The sequence below is a fragment of the Mesoplodon mirus genome, assembly GCF_964341445.2.
Source record: "Mesoplodon mirus genome assembly, chromosome: 8".
NCBI classification, from domain to species: domain Eukaryota; kingdom Metazoa; phylum Chordata; class Mammalia; order Artiodactyla; family Ziphiidae; genus Mesoplodon; species Mesoplodon mirus.
The window spans coordinates 95,788,568-95,814,737 of record NC_138984.1 but is presented as its reverse complement, the minus strand read 5'-3'; the positions used below and the strand labels follow the sequence as shown (position 1 = coordinate 95,814,737).

Sequence of the window (26,170 nt, the reverse complement as noted above, 5' to 3'; positions counted from 1 at the left end):
CATCCTAGTAAAGTGGGCAAACTAGCCAAACATTTGGGCTTTCAGCCTTGAACAAGCTGGAGAGCAAATAGCAAACAGGTTTTAGATAGAACCCTCGCAGTTTTGAGCTATGACTCCATTCTAGAGTAAGAAAGATTCCATAGGAGTGAAAGTGGAATAGCCAACATGAAAAAACACTTCAAAGGTTAAAGATATTATTACCCAATTTAGAAATTGCTCTGATTTGTGATATCTCTGTTCTACACAGTTGAACATGAATCCAAGTTTATGTATCTTTTGAAAACTGAATGCATACTGGTCATTCAAAACCATCACTTATAAATCATATATAAAATGGTTTCTGCTATCTTTGTTTTTATTGAAAAATCGTATTCTTCAAAGCAGCAGACATAGTTCAAGAGGAAAACCATTGTTTTGTGTGCAAAGAAACAAAATGCGTTTTCTTTTTGTAGTCAACAGGAGGTCTATTATTAGCCTCTATTCAGGCCTAGCCTACTTCAAAGAGTTTTCTGTAAACCAAATATCAAACAGACCAAAAAAAGTATAACAGAAATCTAAATGTCTCTTTAATTTTATTCTAGGAATCTCAGCTTAGGCAAAAGATTATGATCTCTCATTTTTAAATGTAGAATTACCATATATTCTATTCTTTAGATTTATAAAATTAGTCACAAGGTAACATGACTTTAATGAGTATGTATCCTCAGTATACTATCCTTCAAGATGCTGCTACTCCATGGACAATAAAAAAAAAAACAAAAACAAACAAACAAAAAAAACAACCAAAACTCCCTCTCTCCCTCTACTACAAACTCCATAATTAACTGAAAGAAAAGAAGAACAGGACCCTTAAAAATGAGCTGACAGGATCATATTTTACTAATAAAGCTACTAAAGTTAGGATCCTTCCTCCTACTTACTCAGCAAAATCATCAATCACTTGCTGAAGACAGAAATAGACTTGCTAGTGTTAATGGTTGAATTTCATAGCTTATTAGGTTTCGTTATTGGCTATAGTTGTGCAGAGGAAAGCCGTCAAATTCAAGATGGGGTGCACCACAGAAAATTATAATGCAAACAGAGAACTTAGATTTATGTGGCAGGATTTTTCCTATTCCATGGTTTCAAATCCTCAGCGGAATTCTGGTCATTTGCTACAAGTTGGTCTTTTATTTAATTAACTATAGCTAAATACTGATAGCCGAATTGAGTGACGGATAATGGGTGTTCATTATACTATTTTCTCTAAACGCTGGGTAAGTTTGAAACTTTTCATAATAAAAATTACAAAAAACCAAGCAAAACAACCTAGTAAACCAAAATGATAAAATCACTTGGTCTCAGTGTTTTGGGATTTAAAGCTGTAGGACAACAGCTTTAGAATAATTCACACATTTGAGTTACTACATTTTAATCAAACAAAGATTGTATCTTTTTGAATCAATGTCCTGCTACCACGCAGATACCTAGTTTGATTTTTCAACATCTGTCACATTTATCTTGACTAAGACATATCTTCTAGGCACAATACTATTGTACTATGTTTTATAGAGCAGCAACACTGTAGAATGTTCTAACTCAAATCACCCTTCCTCTAAGGTTTAAAGAGACCTATACAGCAGAAATCCAAAACTGGAACTTCAAAAGTTACAATTCTGTCTAATTTTTAATGATAGCTCAAAAAAATTCAAAGGAAAGCATTATTTTTCCAAAAAGGGGCAGGGGGCTGGGCATGGGATGACTTGAGTTCTTGTCCAATGTCTGACCCTATCAACCAGCCGGACCATACCAAGCTTTACGGTATAATCAAAAGGAGCAGGTTTGTACAAAGACTCAAATTCAAGTCTCATTCTGAAAGGCCAACAGAACAACTTAACTACCTGTCAGGTATTTGACTGATTTGGGATTACTTTAACTCAGGCCAGTAAATAGAATAAAAAGAATCCTGAAACTTAATGGCTAAAACTAAGTAATGAGGTATATTAGTTAAATCAACAATCTGTGAAGACAGGATTAGAAACATTTACTAAAACTTCAGTAGCTTAAAAAATTGTATATGCTGCCAATAATATATTTAAACATGCTTATTTATAGAGTAAGAGACACAGGACAACCTATTTACAGAAACACACAGATAAAAGTTCTCCTTCCTCTAGCGTTTAAGCATGAGAAAATTTTCCTTTACGTCTAAAAGATGAACAATTGCTTACTGAGTAAAATCATTCTGGTTTAACTGTGAATCATTCATGCTACTAATTTATGGCTCTAGAGAGTTACCATGATGTATTTATTCAAAATAAATCATTTCAAGAAGAACACAAGAATTATCCAAGCAAGTCACTAAGAATTAGAAAACTCAAGAGTGGGGTTTTACAACTTTTAGATACACCAAAACAGTCTGCAAGATATTTTTTATATGGCAAACTGACTTTTAATTGAAAATAGTGTCTGGCCTTTTTTGCTTATCATAAGAGATAGTCACTTTCACTCTCCAAGGCCTGGGTCAGTCTTGTCATCTATTTAACTCTTTTTACATTTAAATAGTTCTTCTCTCTGCTCCTGGTGACTGTCAGATCTTACCTTCTGCTTCAGAGGGACTAGGCAGCTTCAAGCACAGAGCCGCATCTGCAACATTTTCTCCTACCTAGTCACCCACAGCAGTGGGCATTCAGTTAATCTGTTTAAAAACTGGCTTACTGACAGCGTGTGCGTGCTCTAGCTTATATTTATTTGCTATTTTTACAAAAGGAAGAAAGTTCCCAATAGGAATCAAACCTCAAGGGAAAGGAGTGCAAAAGAAAAATAGTAATGACCTACTTTGAATGGGATCTAAAAGTCTGCTTTAATAAGATTGTTCTCTTCATTTGTCAGTATGATTCAACAAGCTTGGGAGAAGAGGAAATTAAAGAAACACATTATTTCCTTTCTTTATCCATTGTTCTACAAGCTTTCTTTAAAGTTCCCAAAGGGATTAAAAACACAATTCTAGGAGGTTTTTATCCATATTTGAAATATGTCTGAAAAATAAGGATTATCCTTAAAATTCCCTGTTATTTACAATGTAGCTATGGTTGACCATATATTCTTTTTTTGAAAACAAAAATCTTCCATTATCCTTAAACCACCAATGCCTATAATTTTGTACTTCAAAAAAATATTCACTTCAATGTTGTTACTTTCTTCACTAACTGCTTTTGCCAGCAGAGGGAGCAAAAAAAAAAAAAAAGAAAAAGAAAAAAAAACAAAACACCAGCCTATTATTAAATGTTCACTTGCTGCCAAAGTACATCTGTCTAGCACTTTATAAATGTTGTAAAGAACTTCCGTGTATGGCATCAGTAATTTAAAAAACAAAAACACAACTCCGGCTTAGAATTCAGGAATTCTAGAAATTAAAAAGCAAAATGTGAGTGTCTTCTCATCTGAGTTACCAAATCAGGTCTGCAAGTATCTAACAAGTATCTGCATCTATCCAATTGTCAGAAGAGGGGCCCTAAAGGAAGGCAAGAGGTTACACTTTAATTATGAATGCTAGGACAAGTTTAGACCAAAACAAAGCCAAAAAAAGAATCGAACAGTGAAATGGAACAAAAAGGTTCTAATTAAAGTTGTCATTTTCTGAACTCATTATAATGAGAAATAAAGCTTACAAAAAATGTAAAATATTTCAAAGGGCTGCTCTTGCTCCCTTTTTATTTCACTTTTTAGTCAGAATTAAAGTATTAAGAGGTGAATTCAAAGACCACAAAAAAAGCTGTATCAGCAATTGAAATTTTGCAATAAATGAAAAATCTTAACTGATGTGAGAGAGATGCACTCACCTAAGAGGACCTTTTATGGGCAGGATCAATTATCCTGTTTCCTAGTTCCCTAAAACAATGGCGAGTGATTCTAAAACAGCTGTGAGCTATTACTAAAACTATTCTATAATAAATTTTAAAAAGAAAAATTGCACATTGTATAATTTATAGCCACAAATCGTTAGCAGTACATGTGTGCCTGTTTCCTCATATGTAAAATAAGACCAGCACTGTGGCCTCACACAATGAAGAGAGAAAAGTACTTCAAGGGCCTAGTACAGTGACTGCCACAAGGTAGGTGCTTGATAACGTTCAGTTTCCTGCCCCAAAGTATATAGCTCCAATGCATAAGTTATCCTCTGACTATTCAAAAGCAGTTTTAGGTGAACCTCATCAAAACAAATATTTTTATCTTGTCCAATTTGAAGTTTATGTAAAATAGTAAGAATATCACTAGGTTAAAAAAAAAAAGTAACCAAACGCTGGTCTTCTGGGGTTGCAGAAATCCTTTCAGTGACCTTTCAAACCTTCTTCCTCGAGATTCCCTATCCTCCCCTTCAGGAAATATCTTCATGTTCATGTTCCCAGACCTACCCTCAAAGCCTTCTTCACACCTACCCTTCCACTGAGATACATTAAGAAAAGCTTGCCCAAAGGCACACAGCAATTCCATGGCCCAAACAGAACTCAAACCTGTTTGATTTCAAAGCTTGTATTTTTAACTATTATGCAATATTGATCTGAGTTTAGATATATTCTCTCAGGGCTTTCTCAGAGAATCAAAATCTTAAATTGAGAGAGAAAAGGGGTTAAAGTTCAAGTATGAGCAATGGATTACAGAAGATCTAGAGGGGGCATTATCTTGACATCACATAGTCCTGGGACTTCTTGGTTTGTGAAACATAAAACAAAAAACCGAGAAAGTCAAAATCAGGATGATTTTTTTCTAGTATAAATCTATTCACCACCTTTCATTTTAAAAACATTTTTTGGCACTTTTTTCCCTCAGTGTTTAAAACAGGTCTCAGTAATTTTTTACCTACCTCTTCCATTTCAAAGGAGTCCTTCTGCTGTGCCATTATATTTCTTATGGATGGGATCGTCAACGGTGCACATGGCTCTTTTTCAGGTGTGGACAAAGGGACATTTTTCAGCTCCCTGCTATTTTCCAGCTCACTGTGGCTGGACATGTTGAAATCGCTATCTAAATGAGTTTTTATAATACAAGCTTCCTCACCCAGTTTATTCTCATGACTTTGAGTTTCTTTACTTTGTCCATTTTCAGTTTCTTGGTTAAAATTACTGTTTGCTTCATCAGAAACTCTATCAATGTCAGCATTCTCCATAACAGCTGCTGAACTACCTGATACTTCTTCTTTAACTGTAGCCAACATAGAAGATGAATCTTTCTTCTTCACAATTTTTTGAGACTTTTGATCATTTTTATTGCCAATTTCTTCCATCATTGAAATATTTAGAGTCTTTCCTTTGTCAACTGCTGGGGAAGGAGTACTACCTTCTCCTTTCTCTGTTTTATCAACACATAGATTTAGTTTTGATAGTGTTTTCATTAAACGATTTGCAGTGTTACTTCGGGTTAAAGGTGGAGGCGAGTCTGTCTCCTTGTTAGAGGTCACCGAGGACAGACTCCCAATTCTCTGCAGGGGAGTCCCAGAGACTTGGGAATATAAAGAAGAAAATGCATTGGCCACAGTAGTAAGCACTTCAATTTGACGAAAACGGCCTATAAAAGGAAAAAAACATGAATTATATATATTTATATTTATATGTGTATATACACACACATTAAACCATTACTACTGTTCAGAATTTCAATAACTGAACTACTTAAATCACAAAGATTATGAAACCAGATTTTTTTCCTTACCTATCACTTAAAACTTCTCTACATTTACTGTGGAGAGGGAGAAAAATTTTTCACTCTTAAGCACTAGAATTTACATTTTAAAAAATCAAAAGGAAGGACAAAGCATAATGACAACACTGAATAAAACAGAAAGGACTAGCTATTGATCTATAGTTATGACTCTGTTTTTAGGTCTTGAACTCTTCCAAATGTGAAGTATATGTAAGTATATATTTTATACCGAATGGGAGGGAGATTGGATTTACAGATCTCTTAAAGCTAATCCAAGGACCACCTAGGGATCCCATTTTGGGGATTTCTGGTCAGCAGAGAAAAATAAGCAAGATTTAACTTGAAAAATCATCAAATTAGCCTTGCCATTGTAGATTTACATGAAAGCATCTGAAATTGACTGACTTCAACTAATAGTAACAAGGCCCCTCCTCTACTTCTTTCCTTTTGGAACAAAAGCAATTTGGAGGTAAGTATAAGGCTCTACAAGTTACATTCTACGGTTGTAACACTTAAGTAAGTAGAGAATGGGGTGGGGGGAATAGGTAAATTAACTTCTATAAACTTCTATAAATAGAAGTTTATTATTCTATAAATAGAATAAAAATTTATAATATGCAAACAGTTATTGTGTTAACCTCAATAATTAAATTGCCACTGCTATTCCTAGAAATTAATAAGGCTTTAAAAACAAGACCATCTTGCTGTAGATGCCATAATTTTAAAAATAATATGCTAACATTTAAAAACCTTACTTGTTAAAGCATAATTTGGATTTTCTACTTCCATCCGTTGCATTTGCGCACTCAAAAATACTTTAATATCTATTCCTCTGGCAAATGATGATGAATTAAAAAATCTGGAAGGAATTTTAGAAGCAATATCTGGTTCATCTCGTCCAAATCCAAGATTATAAAGGATTTCTTCAGGATCTTCCTCATAAAGTTCCAACAATTCTGAAACACTAAAAAGAAAAAAAAAAGAAAAAGAAACAGCAAGATGTAAAATAAGTTTATAATAGTCCATATCACAATATAAATGAATTCATATTCCTGCTTTCCTGTGAAAAAGTCTTTCTACAGCTTCTGCTGTTTAACCCATTATTTATTTCAGCATCTTTATATGTTGGGTACCAAATGCAATAAATAACCCTTAAAAAGGGTCCATTCTCTCAAGCTGTTAGTTTTGGGGAAAAGAGCTAAGCCCTAAGAACACCCTCAGTAAGAAACTCTGATCCCTCACCTTATTTTTTTTGTCATTTTAAAGAGATTTCCAGTAAAGCAGCTAAACAATTTGAGGACAGATAAGGGAGAATAAGGAGTAAACAGATTAGGAAAAAATGAAAAGGGAAAATGCACTAGGAAGTTGGTACAACTTTGGTACCAAGGGACATTCTGCAGAGCTTGAGTTTTTCTGCTATCTTTGGCTGTCCTAGAAGAGGGAATATAGGTGATCTGATCTCAGAAAAGTGAAGGAGGAGCTTACTTTCAACTTCTCTCTAACCACTTGCACTCAGGAAGTAGGAGGAGTAAAGTAACGAGAGTATGGGTTACATAAAGGTAAATTCTTGCTCTAAGTCTATTGTGAATTGAACATTTATTAACCCTCATCTCTCATACCAGTGATAATCCAAGCTGAGACTCACCGGGGAAAACAGGAATGTTAGAGATAGAACTTGAGCAGAAGGAAATTTCAATTTGTTTCAGAGAAAATGTTCAAATTCCAAAACAATAATTTGGGTAATAGTTTAAACTGGTTCATTATGCACACGTATTTGCTTATTTTAATATACAGTTTAAAGATCTTTGGTTTTATATGAAGATAAATCTACACTTAAATATCAAGCTTTAAATTATAAAGGTTTATTCTGATTTTTATGTCAGAGTAACTCAAGACCCTAGCAGAATGGAGAATTTGGGAAGTAGAAATTATTCCACTATGGACTTCCTCTTTCAAGCTGTTGATAGGACTCAAAATACTCATTAATGGATTCCAGCAGCATTTTTAACATATCTGTTAATTTTTATTTAATCTTCATAAAAAAAAAAAGAAGAAGACGACGCTTCTCCCAGTTATGCTGATCCACAAAACACTGTGGTTTCCTTTCAACTTCATACTACCAAGCCAAATCCAAGGCTGAAAAGGGATAAGAGTAGGTCATCTACAACACAATGTAGTTGCAGTATAACTCCAGAATAAGCTACCTTGAGACTGTTCCACTACTTTTCCCGGATCCAGTGGAATTCATACTTCTCCCCTTCTGATGAAACTGTAGTCTTCTCTCTTTGGCCAAGATATTATTGCTATAAACAAAATTAGATTATATAAAACTTTATTTCCATAACTGTTCTTCATTTTTAGAAAGGAAAAAAACAAACAGCTACGTACCAGTTTTCAATTTGAGCATCAGTTTCATGGAGGTGGTTGGCTAAAGGTAAAAAAGAAAATATGCAAAGCACAACTGTTAGTAGGACAATAACTACTATGATACAATCAACAAGAAAGCAAATTAACCACATTATTATAGCTAAATGCCTAATATGCCAAACTCTTGTCCTGGCTCATTAAATCTGCACCATTAAAGGTAATATACAGATAGATAAGAACAGAGTCAGCAGCTTTTGGAGGGTGTTTTAGGTCTTGTTTGTTAGCAACGTAAAACTACCTCCACTGAATGTTTAAAATAAAAAGATATATAAATAACCAATTAAATTTAACAGTTTGAAATAAGTAGTAAGAAGATACATGGTATATGTGCTTCTAATTACTAAATTTAAAAACTGTTAATAAAGAATACCTCAAAAGCAAAAACATGATTTAGCATTACTTAAGTATGGCAATATCTATTCCTAACGTGGTTTTTTTAAGGCTGATAATTCACTCCAGTTACAACCAATTTTTCATGCACCTACTTTGAAAATTCCTACTCATTTCAACATGTTTTCTTTTAAAAGTTGCCTTTCAAATTTATCCTAGACTTACAAGTTCTAAACAAATAAATGTTGTTAACATTAAGTTTACAGTGAGTTAAATTTACTGCATTTAAATTTTATAGACAAACATAAAGAATGAAATTAATTAAAAACACATCTTTTTCAGCACACCAGACTTTTTTCTTTTTTCATTTCTGATCTGCAGAGTCATGGCAATTTCTTATCAACCAGAAAGATGTCTAACACACAGCATTCAATAAATATTTACTGAATGAATGAAAATAATCTTGAAACAATTTTCAGTAAAACAACATAATAGCTCCACTCTTCTCTGAGACTTCCTTTTTGGGTCTGGCTTCCAATAAAAGCATTCACTATGGATGAACAGGCAGAGCACGGAGGATTTTTAGGGCAGTGAAGATACACTATATGATAGCATAATGATGGATATGTGTCATTACACATTTGTCTAAACCCATAGAATGTATAAGACCAAGAGTGAACCCAAGCATACACTAAGGACGTTGGGTAACTATGATGCTTTATCCTAGGTTCATCAATTGTAACAAATGTACTATTCTGGTGGGGGATGTTGACAATGGGGGAGGCTGTGCACGTGTGGGGCAGAAAGTATGTGGGAAATCTCTGTACCTTCCCCTCAATTTTTCTGTGAACAGAACTGCTCTAAAACAATGAAGTTTTTTTAAAAAATTCTATATTGTGAAACCACTAAGGCAGATATCAAAAATGCTATTTACAATAACAATAAAATGAATTTTAATAAGGGGTTAACAGTATGTTCAACTATCCTGATTGGGAAGCAGTAAGTTTGAGTTTATTTTATAGAGTTTATTCCTTAAAAGCATATTAACAGAAATATAAAAACTAACATATACACATATTCTAGAGTTTTCAATGTTAGAAGGCTCTAAATAAGTAATCTTATCATACAGGTTGACTTCAAACTGCAAAAGATCAAGGATATTAAATTCAGTGGATAAATTCACTATTCATCAACTTACAATTCAAAGAGATTTAATAAAATCCTTAATTCTTTTTTTTTATAAAAAGCACACATTGGGACTTCCCTGGTGGCACAGTGGTTAAGAATCTGCCTGCCACTGTAGGGGACACAGGTTCGAGCCCTGGTCCGGGAAGATCCCACATGCCGTGAAGCAACTAAGCCTGTGTGCCACAACTACGGAGCCTGCACTCTAAAGCCCATGAGCCACAACTACTGAGCCCGTGTGCACAACTACTGAAGCCCACGTGCCTACAGCCCGTGCTCCGCAACAAGAGAAGCCACCGCGATGAGAAGCCCGCGTTCCACAACGAAGAGTAGCCCCCCACTCGCTGCAACTAGAGAAAGCCCACGCGCAGCAATGAAGACCCAACGCAGCCAAAAATAAATAAATAAATAAATAAATAAATAAATAAATAAATAAATAAAAATGTTTTTAAAAGTACACATTAATAATCCAGCTATACAGTTACCAATAATTTTAGAATACCAGTAAAACAATAAAAAAATTCTTAATTTTACATTGTGGAAAGCTTTATTATGAATCCACAGGAAAAGATGATATAATCTGTGAAAATTTAAACATGGCACAATACACTTTTAAAATCCTAATGCAGCCTTGAACAGACATCAGCATAATGCTTTCTAATTAACTTCTTGTAACTCTATTTTGTCTTTGTCCTTTAATCTTCTAAAAATCTGGAAAAAGAGGAAGCGGGAAAGACAGGAGACACTTGAATGCAAAGAGAAAGACAAGCTGCAGCTGTTAAGTCTGACATAAGGCTACCTCACACTAAAATAAGCTTCACTTCAGTTTTCTCACACATAAATATTTAAGTTTCCTTCCTTTTGAGGGACAATTCTTCCCTCAGTTATATGACCACTGTTTGCCCCCAGATAGTTCCTGTAAGCTTCAAAGTCCAAGGAAAACCTTTGGACATTGCACAATGGTTTTCCAGAGCCCTTCCTACAGGTGTCCTATAGGCTCTTACTAGATTATTAACACATAAAAGGTTCTGTAAAATGTGTCTGAGCCACTTTCAAGAACTTTAAATTTAGCTCTGAGGATCATAAATATGAAAGCACGTGACTTTCTCTCTTTTTTTTTTTTTTAATTTTAAAACTACATGAAGGTACAGTTCTTCCAAACATACCTTCAGCTCCCAAGGACAAATCATCCTCAAAACTTCCTCCATTTCTCACAAGCACACCTGAAAGAAACATTAGGAGATTCATCCTGGTATTCTGTTCTTCCTGACGCCCACAGAAAATCGCTGTTTTAATTAAAACAAACTGACCAAGCAAAATATAAGACACAGTAAAGCATTTCAGACCTGAATGTACTCACAGATTATTCTGATTATATAATTTCAGGAAGAAAATATAAGTTTTCACTTTATCGTAAAGGAAACCATGATTTGCTGCCAGGTAAAGTTATTAGAAGCCCCAATCTACAGGCTATTTTATACTTAATAAGCCTTTAAGATGTTCAGTTAGATAACGTATCTTACCCAACAGTTTCATGGAAAACCAGATCACAGGGCAATCATTCCTTTTACCCCCTTATATTAAGTCAGGAGCTCAAGCTAGATTTTCCTGATACTATAAATGTTTTTCATATGCCTTGCCACTACCTGCACATTCTTGTTGTACTTTGAACCTCAGAATTTTGCCTTGCACAGGTGTGGCAATCTCAGTTAATGTAAGCAAAGAAATGCTACACTAAAGCTCACCTGATTCACTCAATATATATTTTCCTTATGTTTACATATTATATTTCTGTATTTAATTAGTCTTTATAATATCTAATTGGACAATAAAAAGAAATGAATTTCACATTGTGGAAAGGTTTGGTAATTTGTTTAAACTCATCACTGTTTTATGGTTCATGACAAGGTTTCCCCCTTTAGGCTTTTATCTTAAAATACCATATTTTATAAACATGAGCATCACTTTTATAATTTATACACACACACACTCTTTCACTCAGAGGACATATAAAGTAGGACCCTCATAAAGAACAGATTTAGAAAGGCAACTTTCTCTTACCCTTGAGTGTACTACTGCTTTGCTCATCCAGTGAGGCTCCCAAAGGGGTACTGAAACCACATAAACATATAAACCTTAGTCTTGAAAAGCTGTCTGGAAAGCTGTCACTGCACAGCCTTACACTTTAAAGGGTTATAGCTAAGCAAGCTTCTAATCACAGTTGAACTTTCCTCCCAAACGCACATGGAATGCAAGTGAATTACATAAGTAATATCCTACTAAGCAAATACCTATCATCAAGTCAGCTCACCAGGAATGATTTAATCACACGTCTGATCTGCCAGCAATTAAGAGCAAGAATGGCAATTATAAATGATATGAATTGGCATTTTCTCTACAAAAACAGAAAAAGAAAAGAGAATGACAACAGGCCTTAAGAAAATGTCTGTTCCCCTCAATCCCTTCCCTAGAAACAGGAAAGAGAATTAAGAGAAAACAAATCTTTATCTCAATAAAATTAAAAAGTCAGAGTATAGTTAGAAATAAGGCTCAACAGCTTTCTCAAATCCCATCAAGCATTTTAGAGCACCACTCAATGCCTCCCTTACCCCAACTATTATCTTTTCTGATACAATGGAGAAGTTTGGAATTTATTTTAGGCTTTTAAACTAAACAATACATGTATTCTTCATTTAACTCTGAAAAGAAAATTACTAAAAAGTTGGCTTGAGAATCAACCCTAAGAACTAGCCATTACTAAAATTCTTTCACATTCTTGTTGTTCAAACACAGATAGCTTAGAAATCTTTTTAATGTAAAATGTTTTTCATTTCTTTCTCAAGACTAAGTTAAGAAAGAAACAGGTTTTATTATAAAAGTTCTACTTTGTGTTATAAGCCTTTCGTCAGCAACAATTTATACCTGTTATAAATTCACATCAGAAATGGGATCAATCATAAAAATATCAGTTTCAAAGAAATATTACTGAAATGCCACTTAAACGTTAAAAGTTTCTACAAACAAATATACAAACAATGGCAGTTCTTTAAATATTAGTGCTTTTGAAATGAAAAAGAATAAGCCATGACCATAAAGATAATAAAACCTCTAAGTTTTTGCATATATTTTAATAAAACTATACTTTATGCCCCCAAAAAAGTCATTCCTCTTCCCTGGTGGTTACTTTCATAGGACAAAACATTGCATTACTCCTTCTGTAAATGTCTCAACTGGCCTGGGCACCAACAGAAAATGGCAAATGAGCAGAAAATAACTGGCATTCTCCTTCAAAAACAAGTCTCTCACTCTTATAATTGCCCTCTTACAAATCTTATCAAAAACTCTATCCCTCTTAGATGCTACTTATTCAAGCAATTTGTTTCCGCTTAGCCACAAAAAAAAAAAAAAAAAAAAGATTACCAAAATAAAGACTCCCTTTAAGGAAAAACAACATGGTATCTTTATTCAGGATATGGAAAGCAATAAGAAAACAAAGAATATTTGAGAACTTATCAGGGGGGTTGGGGGGGGATGCTGTCTTCAGATCATTTGTACATAATATACAAAGTAGACAGATGCCTGACTCTGGGAAGGACCCTAAATTGTTATAGAAAAAAAGAAAACTTGCATATATCCTAGCAGTCAAATCTGTGATAATAAAGCTAACAATAAAAGACTTTGTTTTAGCTCTCCAGAGTACAAATGAATGTCCCTTTCGTACAGAATAGGTGCAGCTGTAGGGAACAAGAAAGAAACCTATGTAGGAAATCCGCAACAGACTATAGAATCTGCCTACATAAATCAAGATTAGCAACAAAACTCCTGGAATTTTCAGAGATCTTGTGTCCTGGTGAATGTTAACATTTGCCCACTGCATTTATCTTAAAAGATGCACTTATTTACTTGATATATCTCTTATATAATCTCAACTCCCATATGCCATAAAATAAACATAACATGATTCTTCTCTTGCTCTTAAACATTTTTTTGTGCATCTTTAGAGAAAAGGTCCATAGATTTCATCATATCTCAGAAGGGTCTGTGACATCCTCAATAAAGGTTAATGAGTTCTATAATAAAGAGTGTTCAGTAAGGCTCCAGGCAATTCACCAAAACAGGATAGCAACAGAGCAATGGCCAATATTTTATGTCTTTAGGAAAGAAAAATAAACTGGCATATATAAGAATCATTTCTCTCTCCCCACCAGAAAACACTTCTCAAACTCTGGTACTTGGACAAAAGATTAAGAAAAGCCCAAATTGAGATGGCAAAAAATATGTACAGAAGCAAACACCTTAACAAAAGTTAAAAAGCCAACATGCTTCATGTGAGATTTTATAAGTAGCAAATAAGTTGGAAAAAAATAATTAAAATATGAAACAAGTACATTTTACTGTAGTAAGATACGATTAATCTCCTCTGTACTTTATCAAACATTTCTGTACCAGCTACCAAAGCGTGTAATTAAAAAGATTTATGCAGCCTGAATGTCTTCAAAGCTCTATTTCCCTTCTGTGAATTCCAGGGCCATCTGACAAATGCATGTCCAAGAAGTAAGCTAGAACAAAGTAGTAAGCTAGCTTTAACGGCTCTCCAAACAGAATTAAGGCACCAACATAAAGTTAAAGCCCGGTTAGTGTAGTTAAGTAAATTACATTCATCTAAAACACATTTGAAAGGGAAATGACTCTTCTGCCAGATATACACATGTCAAAACAAAAGCAAAATAAAATACTGTGTGAAATGTGACAATCCTTTCAAATAAAAACAGGGCAAGCATAATAACATGGCATGATTATCTTTTTCAGGTTTCTGATCTCTGATGCTAACATCACGCACCGGAGCTGAAGTCCTAATAACTGTAAAGTCAACATGGTCACCAAATAATCGGCGGTCACAGCACTTCCATTTCTAATCGCTTAAAGGAGGAAGCTATCCGCCGGCTCACTTTCCGGTTTATGGCTTACGAGGTCCAAGGGACCCGCAAGGACGGCGGCCCGAGTCACTCCGCCCAGGCGTCCCATCAGCGCTGATCTTCCCCCGGGACGCGAGCGGCGCAACCGAGGACTCACCGGCAGTCCTTGAGCCATATCGCGATCTTCTCGTTGGGCACGTTTCCTGCGGGGCAGAGCGAGGGGACATCTCGTTACCGACCCCAGGAGGACTCCGACTGCGGGGTCACCCTGGATACCCCCAGGTAGGAAAATCTACTGGGGGCAAAATGCAGCCTAAGCAACACGGCTTAGAGACCATCTGAAGGGAAATGATAGCACCGGGGTGTCTCTGTTGACGCTGGAGACGCCTTACCAAGCGCGCACGTTTAAAGGTCGGAAGTGTCCCCTCTCCCCTCGGCCTCTCGAGCCCAGGACGATCTTCCAGAACTCACAGCAGTCGCCCAAAGCGCACGAGACTTTTCCCCGCCCGCGCGAACTTCCCCGAGCTCCCCGCCCGCCGCTGACCCGCGGGGCGCACGGACCTCTCCCCGCGGCCGCCGGCAGCTTCGCTCCAGAGGGGTCCTCCTCGTCGTCCTCGTCCTCGTCCTGCGTCGTCGCTTCTGTGGACAGGTCCTCCGTCTCCGACGCCTGCCAGGAGCCGCGGCACTTGGCCCAGGCCTTCCTCCTGCGACTCGCCACTTGCCACTCCAGTTCCTCCTCCGCCTCCGCCGACGCCACCAGGGGCCGGTCCATGGCTGCACCGGGGGCTCCGCAACCCCAACCGGAGCCTGTGAGAGACACGGCGGCGGCTGGGACCCCAGCCCCTGCGGTCAGCGCCCGGCCGGGCTGGGGGCCCCGGGGAGCTGGAGCAGGCGCGGGGGGAGGAGGAGGAGGAGGAGGAGGGGACGGGAGGGAGGAAGGGAGGGAAGGAAGGGGAGGGAGGGGGCGGAGGGCCAGAGTTTCACATGAAGCCGGCCGGGCGCGGCGCGGGAGCGCGAGCGGCTCGAGCGAGCACGGCTGGGAGCAGAGCGCCGGCCGGCCCCAGTCCCGGCTCACCGCCCCGCCCTCCCCTCGGCCCCCGCCCCGCCCTCCCCTCGGCCCCCGCCCCGCCCTCCCCTCGGCCCCCGCCCCGCCCTCCCCTCGGCCCCCGCCCCGCCTCCCGCCTCAGCCTGACGCGCCAGGGGCCTGGCGGGCAGCCGCGCGTCAGCGCGCCCCTCCCTCAGCGGCGTTCCACGCCCCCTTCCGGCCGGGGGCGCGCGGGGCGGGGCGCGGCGAGCGCGAAGTGGAAAGACCCGCCTCCTGTCCCCCGCCAGCTGTCCCCTGTCTCCCGTCCCCCGCCGCGGCCGGCGGAGCAGGCGAAATTGGTTGCTTGTTGGTTAGTAATCTTTGCTTATTAACTTCTCTCACCCCAAAAACAGAAGGAATGTGGAAAGGCCAAGTTTCACTCAATGCCCGTCTTCACTGCGTCCAAACTGAGTGTCTGCTTGGGCTCGCTGGAAGTTACTCTTCGAGGAGTCCAAAGAATTCTGTCCAAGAAATGGTGGAGAAAGATGGGAAAAAGAGGCGTGTAATTGGTATTTCTTGTCAAAATATCAAAACTGGAAAAGACTAAGCTTCATGGAGTGCTCCTTTCACGCCTAAGAAATTTATTGTGGTCGTGTTATGTATGAAAGATTTAATTTGGAAATTCCACATTGAAATTGGACATAGAGAGGTGAAGGAAAATAGAGCAAGGAACAGCTGGGAAAAAGTAGAAATACTTGCTTGGATTTTGGTGCTACAAGATACAAATGATGTCAAGGTTTAGAACATTTTAAAAATGAGTTTGAGCAGTCCCTTTTGTTATTTTTAAAATCTTATTAGCAGAAAGACTATAAAATCCTATTCAATATCATATCCAAGATCCAGACTAACTTTCCAGAACCATCATAATATCATTCTGGGCCTTATACTGTGAAATATGAGGGGGAGCTAGAACAGGGATACTGGTATCTCATTGCCTTGAAGTTTCACTATTTTTTCCTTGAATCTTAAAAATTTTTTCTTTGAATCTGAAGAACTTTCCAGCCTTCAAGAGTCCTTTAGCAAAATGCAGCTAACAGTTTAATGGTCCTTCAAAATAGGCCAGTGTCTAGCTGCCTGTAGGAAAGGTGAGCAGGAAAGCAAGTGAGGGAGGTACCTGGAGAGAAGGCACTGAAAGGGCTGGTCAGAAGCCCCAGAGAACAAAGTATGCTGTCTTCAGTTTCATTCAGGGCCCTGATGGACCCCACCCTACCCAGTTCCATCATTTCCACATGCTGTTGCTGACTCTCTATCCTAGCCTCTCATTTCATTCCTGTTCTTTCTGTCCAATACCTTAATGATCTTCAAGATCCAGCTGATCCAGAACTTTTCCTGGACTACATCTTTCCACCACCTCTGGTCACATCTATTCCACAATTCCCTGGTATATAACTGAATGTCTGTCTCATTTATTTCGGGACTGAACTGTGCAGTAAATAATATGACTGGCTTCTGAGGGTATGTTTGACTTCCTAGGCAGACTGTAAATGGAGACTAAAGAACATTATTCTATATTCTTGCACACCTTACACTTTTAGTACAGTACTAACCCCACAAGGAACGTTGAGTTCTCTTGAGGTAAATTTTCTATGCTTTACATTCTTCAGAATGGACCGTCAAATGTATAAAATACTTGCTTTATGTTGTTTCTCTATGGCCTATTACCTTTTACTTAGTTTTGTTGTTTAAATACTTTCAGACAATGAAGAATTTTTGGGAATAATGAACCACATTTTATATTTAAAAACCAAACCACCAAGTCAAATAATAAAGAAAGGGGGAAAAATTGCCAGCAGGTAACATTAGAATAGAGTACAGCGATCCTTGACTCACCAATAGCACAACCATATGTTTTCTTCTACATGATAATTTTTAATGTAAAACATTGAGGATACAGAACTAATAAAGAAGGAAATCCTTGAAACAGCAAGCTGTTTTGAAAAGTAAGGGGTTTTAATTGTATTCTCAACTTTGAGATTTTAGAAAGCTGCCCAAGGTGTTTAATTTATTCCGAAATGAACGCCATACTACACCTGAGGAGAGTCTAGTTGTTTGCTTGCTTCTTCAAGGATTTTTTTTTTCCAAACAAGTACTGTATTGTAGACCTACTGCCAATCAACGTTGCAGAAGTTCTACATAAAGAATAATGTCTGAGTTACTAAAGCCTACAAGGTGGAGGAAGAAATACATTTATGTTAGATGTGGATAATCCCATCCAGCATGATGTAGTGGGAACAGTAGGGTCTTTAGTGTCAGACTGAAGTTTGAAATCTGTTTCTGTCTCTTTCTAGTTGTGTGGCCTAGGGTAAGACAGCTAATATCTCTGGCTATCACATTCCTCATCTGTGAAGTTGCATCATGATAACTACCTTCCCAAGGTGTTGTGAAGATTATATGAAATAAAGTGGTTGCTCAGTATAGCTCTTGGCATAATTATATCGCAACAGACAAAATTCAGTTAATTTCATATGGGGGGATTATTCTTATAGTAAATGGCATCTATTTTCATGCTTATGCAGCTGAATCTTTTAAATGGCATAAATTCAGGCTAGGACAGAAAACAGACTAGTTAAATTAGGCAATTTTAAATGGTAAAGCATATATCAAAAGTGAAACATTATGCTCAGTTTAATTAATTACTTATTTTTGCTTTTCTAGGCCTTAACACATGCCTCCAAATTACAAAACAAGATTTACTACTAGGTAAGCTAAGGCATTTTGGTTCTAGTTAAGGTATTGTTTCTTTAGTATTTATGTAATAAAAAATTTTATTTTGTGCATCAAAATCTTAGTAATTAGGAATCTGTTCAGAGAGTGGTATAGTGCTGCAGTTTACCAAATTGAAATATAAAATGCTACACTTTTTATTTAATCCTCCATTCTATTTACCTTACACCTCCCAGATCCCTTTTGTCTTAATAATAGAATTGCCTGGAGGAAAGAATTCTGTATAAAGTAAGTTTGCTAAACTCTACATATTTTCGCCTCCCCCAGGCCCATCCCAGTCGCAGTGAATGTTAAAGACTTGCGAAGTTTTCAAGATTTATTTTTTTTAAATAAAACTGTTTAACTTTGCTTAACCCAGCATTTCTAAAATTCATTTCAACATGTAATGTTTTGGGCCCCCTCAACATAACTGTTAACATTTCCAGGGATACCAGTGGGATGATTTACAATAGGATAAAAGAGGATAAAAGGGAAATGTTACTGAATGAATGAATTCTTCAAAAACTTTCAAAGGTTTATTTACAAATCATGTAATTGAACTATGAGGAAAGGTGGTTAGTCTGACTTAGACTGATCTTTTGATATATTTCTTTGTCAATTATTAACCATTAAAGTATTTCTGGTTATTATATATATTTTAAAGTAATAAAATTAAATATTTAAGGTCTATAAACCTATTACCTATACTTTGGGTTTTTCCACATTAGCAAAAACTCTCATTATACTAGTTCATTGTCCTCATAAGTAAGCATTAACATAGCAAAACAACCTATTTTGATTTCCTTCATTCTCCCAGGTACACATCAGAAGAAGCAGGTGTTAATACCACTGGAACTTTGCCTTGCAAATTATTTACATAATCTGGGTAAGTTTATATACTTTCTGATTTTGTGCATGCTAAAACTTGTCGTTTATCATTCATTTCACCGTTCCCAGATCACAATTTCTTCAGTTTGCCACATAGTGCTAAATTTACCCTCTCCGTGGTAAAACGTTGTTAGACTGCTTGTTTTCTTTTCAGTGGCTCAATTCTCTGGTGTTTCTGAGCAACAGGTAAGAATGGCTCATCTATTCTTCATCAACAATGGGTGAAGCAAGATTATATAACAGCATAAGCTTTATTTGGTCTGTTTCATAAATTCATGAAACAACTCAAAGGAGGTTTTGAAATCCTCATAACTGGACGTAGTAACACATGGGAAAGCCAAAATGTTTTTAATTCATCTGTGAAGCTTTAATGCTCATGTTTAGATCAGTCCTTTTCTTCATTTTCTTTTCAGTCCTGCCCTAAAATATTGTTTTTAAAGGTCTCTGATATTTTGAATCATAAAAGCTTTGGAAAAGGTATATTTATTGATATCAGATGCTCAATCTATGCCACTTGATATAAAACATTTTTCTGCAGTACACAACAAAACAGGAGGGAGTTGTTATTGCATTTTCGAGTTTTAACACTACTTTTATGTGATCAATTTATTGATACACGTTTTTTTCCTAATTTAAGATTAATTTCTAGCTCTTATGTTACCTACATGATTCTTCCTATTTGAAGGCATTTAGAACTTTTAAAAAATGATTTCACTATGCATATATTTGGAATTATATATTTACATGTAAATCTCCCCTTCCACATTTTATGAGGATCAGAAAAAGTGGTTGGTAACTAGATGAACCACGTATCTATGTAATACGATGTATCTTTAAAAGCTTTAAAGGGTACAGACCTCATAAATGTTTTTTTAAAACACACCACACACACACACACACACACACACAATGTCTTTTTAAAAAGTAATTCTGATGTGTTCCTGAACCTGAATAAATATAAACTACACTGGCCTCTCCTGCCACATTTCCCCTCTCTAATCTCCCTTCTGCAGCCCCTTCATGCCCATCTCAGAACAAACACAATCTGCATTCAGAACAGGACCGTTTACAAGTTGAATGGAGTTATTTTGGGTGAGTCATTGAAAACACAGTACAAAACCTTTCCTCACTCACCAGAAATGCATTTTTAAAATAAAGCCAAAGTGAACAACGCTTGGCAAGTTTGAGGGTGGACAAAATGGGGAGAAAGCGGGGTTTCTGCCAGATTCAGACAGGATTCTGCTAAACCATTTTTGGCTATTCTTTACATTCAGCTCCACCAACTTTCCTTACCATCACTAACCAAAAAGTACAAGATTGAGCAGGTAGGCCATCAAAACAAGGACACTCAATTTCAACCAGCACTGTATTGGTGGGCAGGGCCAGTAGATCCCTTAGAGCTTAGTGACAGTTTTAAATCCCCCTTTGTGTCTCCCTTAATTCAGAAGCTATAAGATGTATCCACTTAATAATCTCTTTCCTCTGATTAAGTCATTTTGGCAAATAAATAATGATTATAAGCAATTTTTAGAAAGTTGTGTATTAAAAAAAGAAAGTTGTGTATAAATTCAGTAAGCAATCCTTTAAAATTGCTTTTAAAATAAGTGAAGTTCTATGAGAGTTAATCCAATAATAAAATATTGAAGGAAATAACAGCTATAGAGACAGAAAATAATAAGCTAGTTCCTAAGAACTTTTAAAATTGAATTAATATGTCTCTACAATGGCTTGATAAATTTGGGGTTTTAACATGCAGGTATTCAGGACTTATGCATCAGTGTAGAGTCTTATTTATCTATCTATAAAATATATTACTCACCTTTTATCCTGCAGAGAACTTTCTAGCAGCAATACAAGTGATTACTCTTTCACAACCGGTTACAGATCAGTTGAGGCTCACATCTCATGAATGAGGAAAAACCTAGAATCAACAAGGAGACTTCCTTAACATATAATGATAATTCTGAACTCTTTTGCTATAAAATTTGATAGTCCTTGAAAGTCATGTTTGACAAAGGTTGACCCAGCACATTACCACGTGTTAATTACCACCCTGTAGGGGGACCTACTCTTAGAAGTGTTCCCTGTTCACAAAGAATTTATTGCCAAGTTGTGGGTACAAGCCAGGCTCTAGTGGATGTAATTATACAAGTATTCTTCTCGAACTCCCTGCAAATTATCAGTTTCCACAGTCAGGGTGACAATTGTTGGTTAAGAGGAATAAAAACTCTGTGTTTGAATGTTAATCTGGCTATGGAAGCACTAGGGTCATAATAAACAAACACGTATTTCCTGCTGTAGTTAAGAGCACAGCAAAGAACTCCGGTTTCCCACATGTGGGGGAATTTTTTTCCTTTTCTTTTGTGGGTAAACAATCGCTTTAAAATTATAAAATAAGTACTTAGCCTTCAAAGCTTATCTCTGCTATCTAAGAATGATTTTATTGTACTTAGTTGTATTGAAATATAATCTACATATGATCAAAAGTTAAAAGGACTAAACATCTATTGATAGGAACCCCAAACTAAGAACTTCTTCACAATCTTGTTTCAAAACAAACAGAAAAGTAAAGCAAATGCCATTAAAATTTCTTTGAGGCAAAAAAGTTTATTATTGCTGTTAGGTAGCATATTTGGCCTGGATTACATTAGGACTAATCAAACAGCTTAAAGTGGTGTTTGCTAACAGACTGTTATTAAATAAAAGAACTACAGGGTAAAGGTCAGCACACAGGTTGTTTTGCTTAATTTTTAAAAATTTCCCTGAGCCTACGTCTTTCCAGTTTTTTTTTAAAACAAGTCAACTCAAGTTGGCACCTTAAAACCTTTAAACACTGTAATTACACTAGTGCTGATATTCAACTTGGAGAAATGCTGTTAGAAGAGCAATTATTTCAGTGGACCCAGGGAAATAATATGAAAAATGGATAGTTTTGATTAAGCACTTGCTTTGTTCCAGACACAGTATTTATACCTGGATTTATACTGTCTCATTTAGTACAACTCTATAAGAGCTTATATTACTTTCACTTTACAGTAGGGAAACTGAGCTTCAGAGAGGTTAATACTTGCCCCAGGCCACATACTAGTAAGGGGCAGAGTGGAACCAGGACTTTTCCCCTGCAAAGCCCATGCTCTTAGCCAAGATGTGTGACTGTCTTAGATACTCCAGGTCCGCTGTTAGAGAAACATTAGCAACCACTTACTGTCATCAAACTGAGGGGATTCTTCACTTACAGCTGATGGGCAGAGGGAATTCAAGGGAGGCGATTACCTGCTAAGACTCCCTCATTTCACAAGGGAGGAAAACTAAGCTCAGAAATTTTAAGAAGCCTGCCTAAGGTCAGCCATCTTAGTGACAGAATTATTGAGGGACGAGAATCCATAACTCAACAGTCCTGCAAACACAAAGGCAAAGGTAGAAAAATTGTTTTTATCTCACCAAATCTTCTGAAAAACTCAGAGAATGTAAAAACAAAGATTTGAGTATTCAGGTTTCTTATTAGCATGTAATATTACAGAAGTAAAGTTGATACTTCTGGCCCAAAATCTGTAGCTCCACCTATCCATATTTCTGGAGAGGACTCAAGGTTGGAGACAGAATCTCTGCAAACAAGTACGTTATTCAGGTTATGTTTGAGTCCTTCTAGGATAACATTCTGTTCTCTATTAGATGCAAAAGCCCAAGACTGTAACATCCCTGGCCCAGCCACATTCTTGCACTCAGAGGACTTTCTCAAAGGGAACAATGTTCCTGATCGAAAAGAGGGAGCTTTTGCTTTTCAACCTAAAATCTGGTCTTCCAAGCAAGCTTCAACTGCCCAGTATGGGACATGACGTTTTAAGATTTCACCTAAGAACTATTTTAAACTCTATCTTGAAGAGAAACAATATTCAGAAAGTTTTTCTAAAGGATAAACTTCAGTCACCACTGTGACTAACACATGTGATATGTGAATATTTCAATATATTATATTTACTCATGATTTAAAGCAGACCAGCAAAGAGCTAGGTGCCTTGATAGTATCAAATGATTTCCAAGAAGATGGTTTTTACAGAATTACTCTATGATTTGTGCAATGGCATCTGCCTATACTGATTTTTGATTTGAGCAGTGACATGAAATGAGATGTGCCATCTCCAATAAAGAAACTTCCCACAGGTTGTAAGTATATCACCCTGTATTCCCTTCAGGAGAACCTCAAGAGAAATATCTTTTTACAATATTTATTCCAAGAAGAGTTAAAATTACCAGGACATTTTTGGTTAACTCACGGGCACTGGGAGTTAGATAACTGACAAATTTTCTCTTTTCACATTGGCATCTAGAAAATTGAAAGCCAAATGTGTGGCTCACTCATGGTAGATGAGTAGGTCATCATGGAATGCATCTTAAACTTTATTCATGGCTCGATTCTCTCCCCACCCTTGTTTTTTTTCTCTTTTTCTTTCATTTATTTCTTTTTATCAAAATAAATTTTATAATTTTTGATATTTCTTTTCTGCAACATAACAAGGAATAGCTAAATAAAATATGTGAGAATCTTAAGCAAAATTATATGTTTACTATACAAATATATACTTTCAGAGAGGAACGTTAGGAGGGAAACAAAGATGTTCTGTTAAATGACAATATTATGGCTAAATTTTTTTCTTTTATTTTTCAAACTTTTAAAAATTGTATTTACAATTTAAGGATAAAATCTTATTTGAACTTTGAAAGCTCTAGGTATTCCAGAGATAGAAGTGTGGGAAGTATGTGTCTGACCCCATGCAGTGTATTTTTCAGTTTGATTATGTTAAGGCAAGTGAGGAACTGTCATAAACTGAGGTTGAAATGGTAGGCGAGAGCCAAATTTTAAAGGCCTTGGTGTGCTATTTTAAGGGAGTGTATTACTGCCAGTGTGATGTTGGAAGCAGCTTTCAGTTTTTAACTAAAGTGCTTTACTGAAAGATAACTGTAACTATACAGTTGAAAGAATAGGGCATGGGAAAGCCTCAGGCAAGGGAACCAGGTAAGAGGCTTATTAGTTTGGTGGCAGGGGTTGGAGGACAGAGGTTTATAAAGACTTGAGTTAGACCAGTGGAGATAAGGGCTGCAATCAGATTTGACAGATTAAAAGTGGGTGGGGAGGAAGAAATAGAATGATCCCCAAGTTTGCTTTGTACTTTAGGTAATGCATAGGTATTGGTGTCATTCAACATGATAGAGAATTTAGAATGATTAGGCATTAATTTGTTTGAGAGTAAGGAGAACAGAGAAGAAAGGAAATGAGTTCATTATTGGACATATTAGATATGAGGTACTTATAATACATATAAGAGATATAACCCCAAGCAGTCAGAAATACAGTACAGGGACTTCCCTGGCAGTCCAGTGGTTAAGACTTTGCCTTCCAGTGCAGGGGGTATGGGTTCAATCCCTGGTCGGGGATCTAAAATCCCACATGCCTCATGGCTGAAAAACCAAAACGTAAAACAGAAGCAATATTGTAACAAATTCAAAAAAGACTTTTAAAATGGTCCACATCAAAAAAACAACAAAAAAAAGAGAAATTACAGTACAAAAGTGGAACTCTGGATGAAAGTTTGGCTTAAATATTGTAAGGGTGTGTGTGTGTGTGTGTGTGTGTGTGTGTGTGTGTGTGTGTTTGGCATCATTAGTATCAGACAGCCATTTTTTCTATATGATTCTGGTCAGCCTTCTTCCTATTTCCCAAGTAAGCTATTCTAAGCCTATTAAGGCAGTAGTCATCAATGACTTCTAAAATGCCAAGTCTAGTGGATCCTTTCAGCTCTCACGTTATAGGTATCTTTATAGCTCTTGTCAGGATTGATTATGCCTCACATTTCTTTCTTGATCTTACATTTGCATATTTTACTACTTCCCAGTCTCCTTCACCGGCTTTCATTCTTTTACCAGTATAAACTATTAAGTTCATACACTCTCTCTGACTGAAATGAAGAAGATTAAAGGTGGAGGAGTTCTGGGAGAAATAAAAGTTTGTTCAGTGCGTTAAGTTTGAAAAGCCTGTTAGACATCTAAGTGGATATATTGAGTAAGCATTTGGATATATGAGTATAGAGTTCAAGGGGAAAATCTGGACTAGCACATAAGTTTAGGAGTCATCAGCATATAGGTGGTATCTAAAGCTCAAAAATTAGCTGGGGCCACCATGGGGGAATTGGTGAAGAATGTTAAGAAGAGCTATCTAAGGATAGTGTCTTGGGGTACTTCACATTTTAGAGGCAGATAATTGAGAAGCATCCATCAGAGGAGGCTAAGAAAGATCAACTAGCAAGGTAGGAAGAGAGAACTGAAAGTGGTATCCAGAAGGCAACTGAAGAAAAAAAAGGTTTTAAAGAAGAGGAAATTGTAAATTCTACCAACTTCCTGAGAAGTTGATTAAGATGAACACTGAGAATTGACCTCTGGATTTGGAAATCGAGATGTTATTGCTGACCTTGACAGTAATTGTGGTGGAATGGTGAAGAGTGAAGCCTTGATTGTAGTGGGAGTCTATAGGGCTAATTCCTTTTAGAAGAGAGAAACAGGAAATAGCAGGGGTAGTCAAATGATAACAATTAATTCATTATGGTAGAACAAAAGAGCAGGAAAGCCGTTATATAAACATACGAGCATTCAAGATCATGAATATCTATGTCTGGTTAAGGTTGGGAAAAAGCCAAGTTCTAAAGTTTTGATCCCTTGAAGTTTATTCCCACTTGATTTTAATATTAGACCTTCTTACAATTACTAGCATTTCTGAGTAACATAGTCATGAAAGAGGTAAAGGTAGAAACAGGAAATGTAGGCATCTGATGAAGAGAAAGAAGAAGATAGGAAAATAGCTAAAAGGAAATGTAGAGTTGAAGAAGGAGTTTTGGTTATTTTTTGAGGGGAATGCATGGGAATTAAAACATGTTTACTGGTTAAAGACAGGAACAAGTAGACAGAG

The 26,170-nt window shown here is 36.8% G+C and overlaps 2 protein-coding genes across 6 annotated transcripts in view; one reads left to right on the top strand and one right to left on the bottom strand.

Moving 5' to 3' along the window:
* Positions 1 to 15,596, bottom strand: part of ITPRID2 (ITPR interacting domain containing 2) — a 39,269-nt gene extending 23,673 nt beyond the window's left edge. For 4 of the 5 annotated variants that reach the window (XM_082631178.1, XM_082631174.1, XM_082631175.1 and 1 more), the window contains exons 1-8: positions 15,099 to 15,404; positions 14,695 to 14,740; positions 11,683 to 11,732; positions 10,788 to 10,844; positions 8,068 to 8,107; positions 7,884 to 7,982; positions 6,435 to 6,643; positions 4,844 to 5,544 (exon numbers count right to left, since the gene is read on the bottom strand). In XM_082631178.1, the coding sequence (XP_082487304.1) occupies positions 4,844 to 5,544; positions 6,435 to 6,643; positions 7,884 to 7,982; positions 8,068 to 8,107; positions 10,788 to 10,844; positions 11,683 to 11,732; positions 14,695 to 14,740; positions 15,099 to 15,309 (1,413 nt within the window). In that variant the 5' untranslated portion in view covers positions 15,310 to 15,404. Of the gene's footprint in view, positions 1 to 4,843; positions 5,545 to 6,434; positions 6,644 to 7,883; positions 7,983 to 8,067; positions 8,108 to 10,787; positions 10,845 to 11,682; positions 11,733 to 14,694; positions 14,741 to 15,098 lie in introns of all 5 variants that reach the window. The other variant, XM_082631177.1, reaches the window with a different exon arrangement.
* Positions 15,597 to 15,796: 200 nt separating this feature from the next.
* Positions 15,797 to 26,170, top strand: part of LOC309809763 (uncharacterized protein) — a 204,070-nt gene continuing 193,696 nt past the window's right edge. The window contains exons 1-3 of the mRNA XM_082631187.1: positions 15,797 to 15,931; positions 18,277 to 18,321; positions 19,142 to 19,210. The gene's annotated coding sequence lies outside the window, so the exon portion shown is untranslated. The remainder of the gene's footprint in view (positions 15,932 to 18,276; positions 18,322 to 19,141; positions 19,211 to 26,170) is intronic.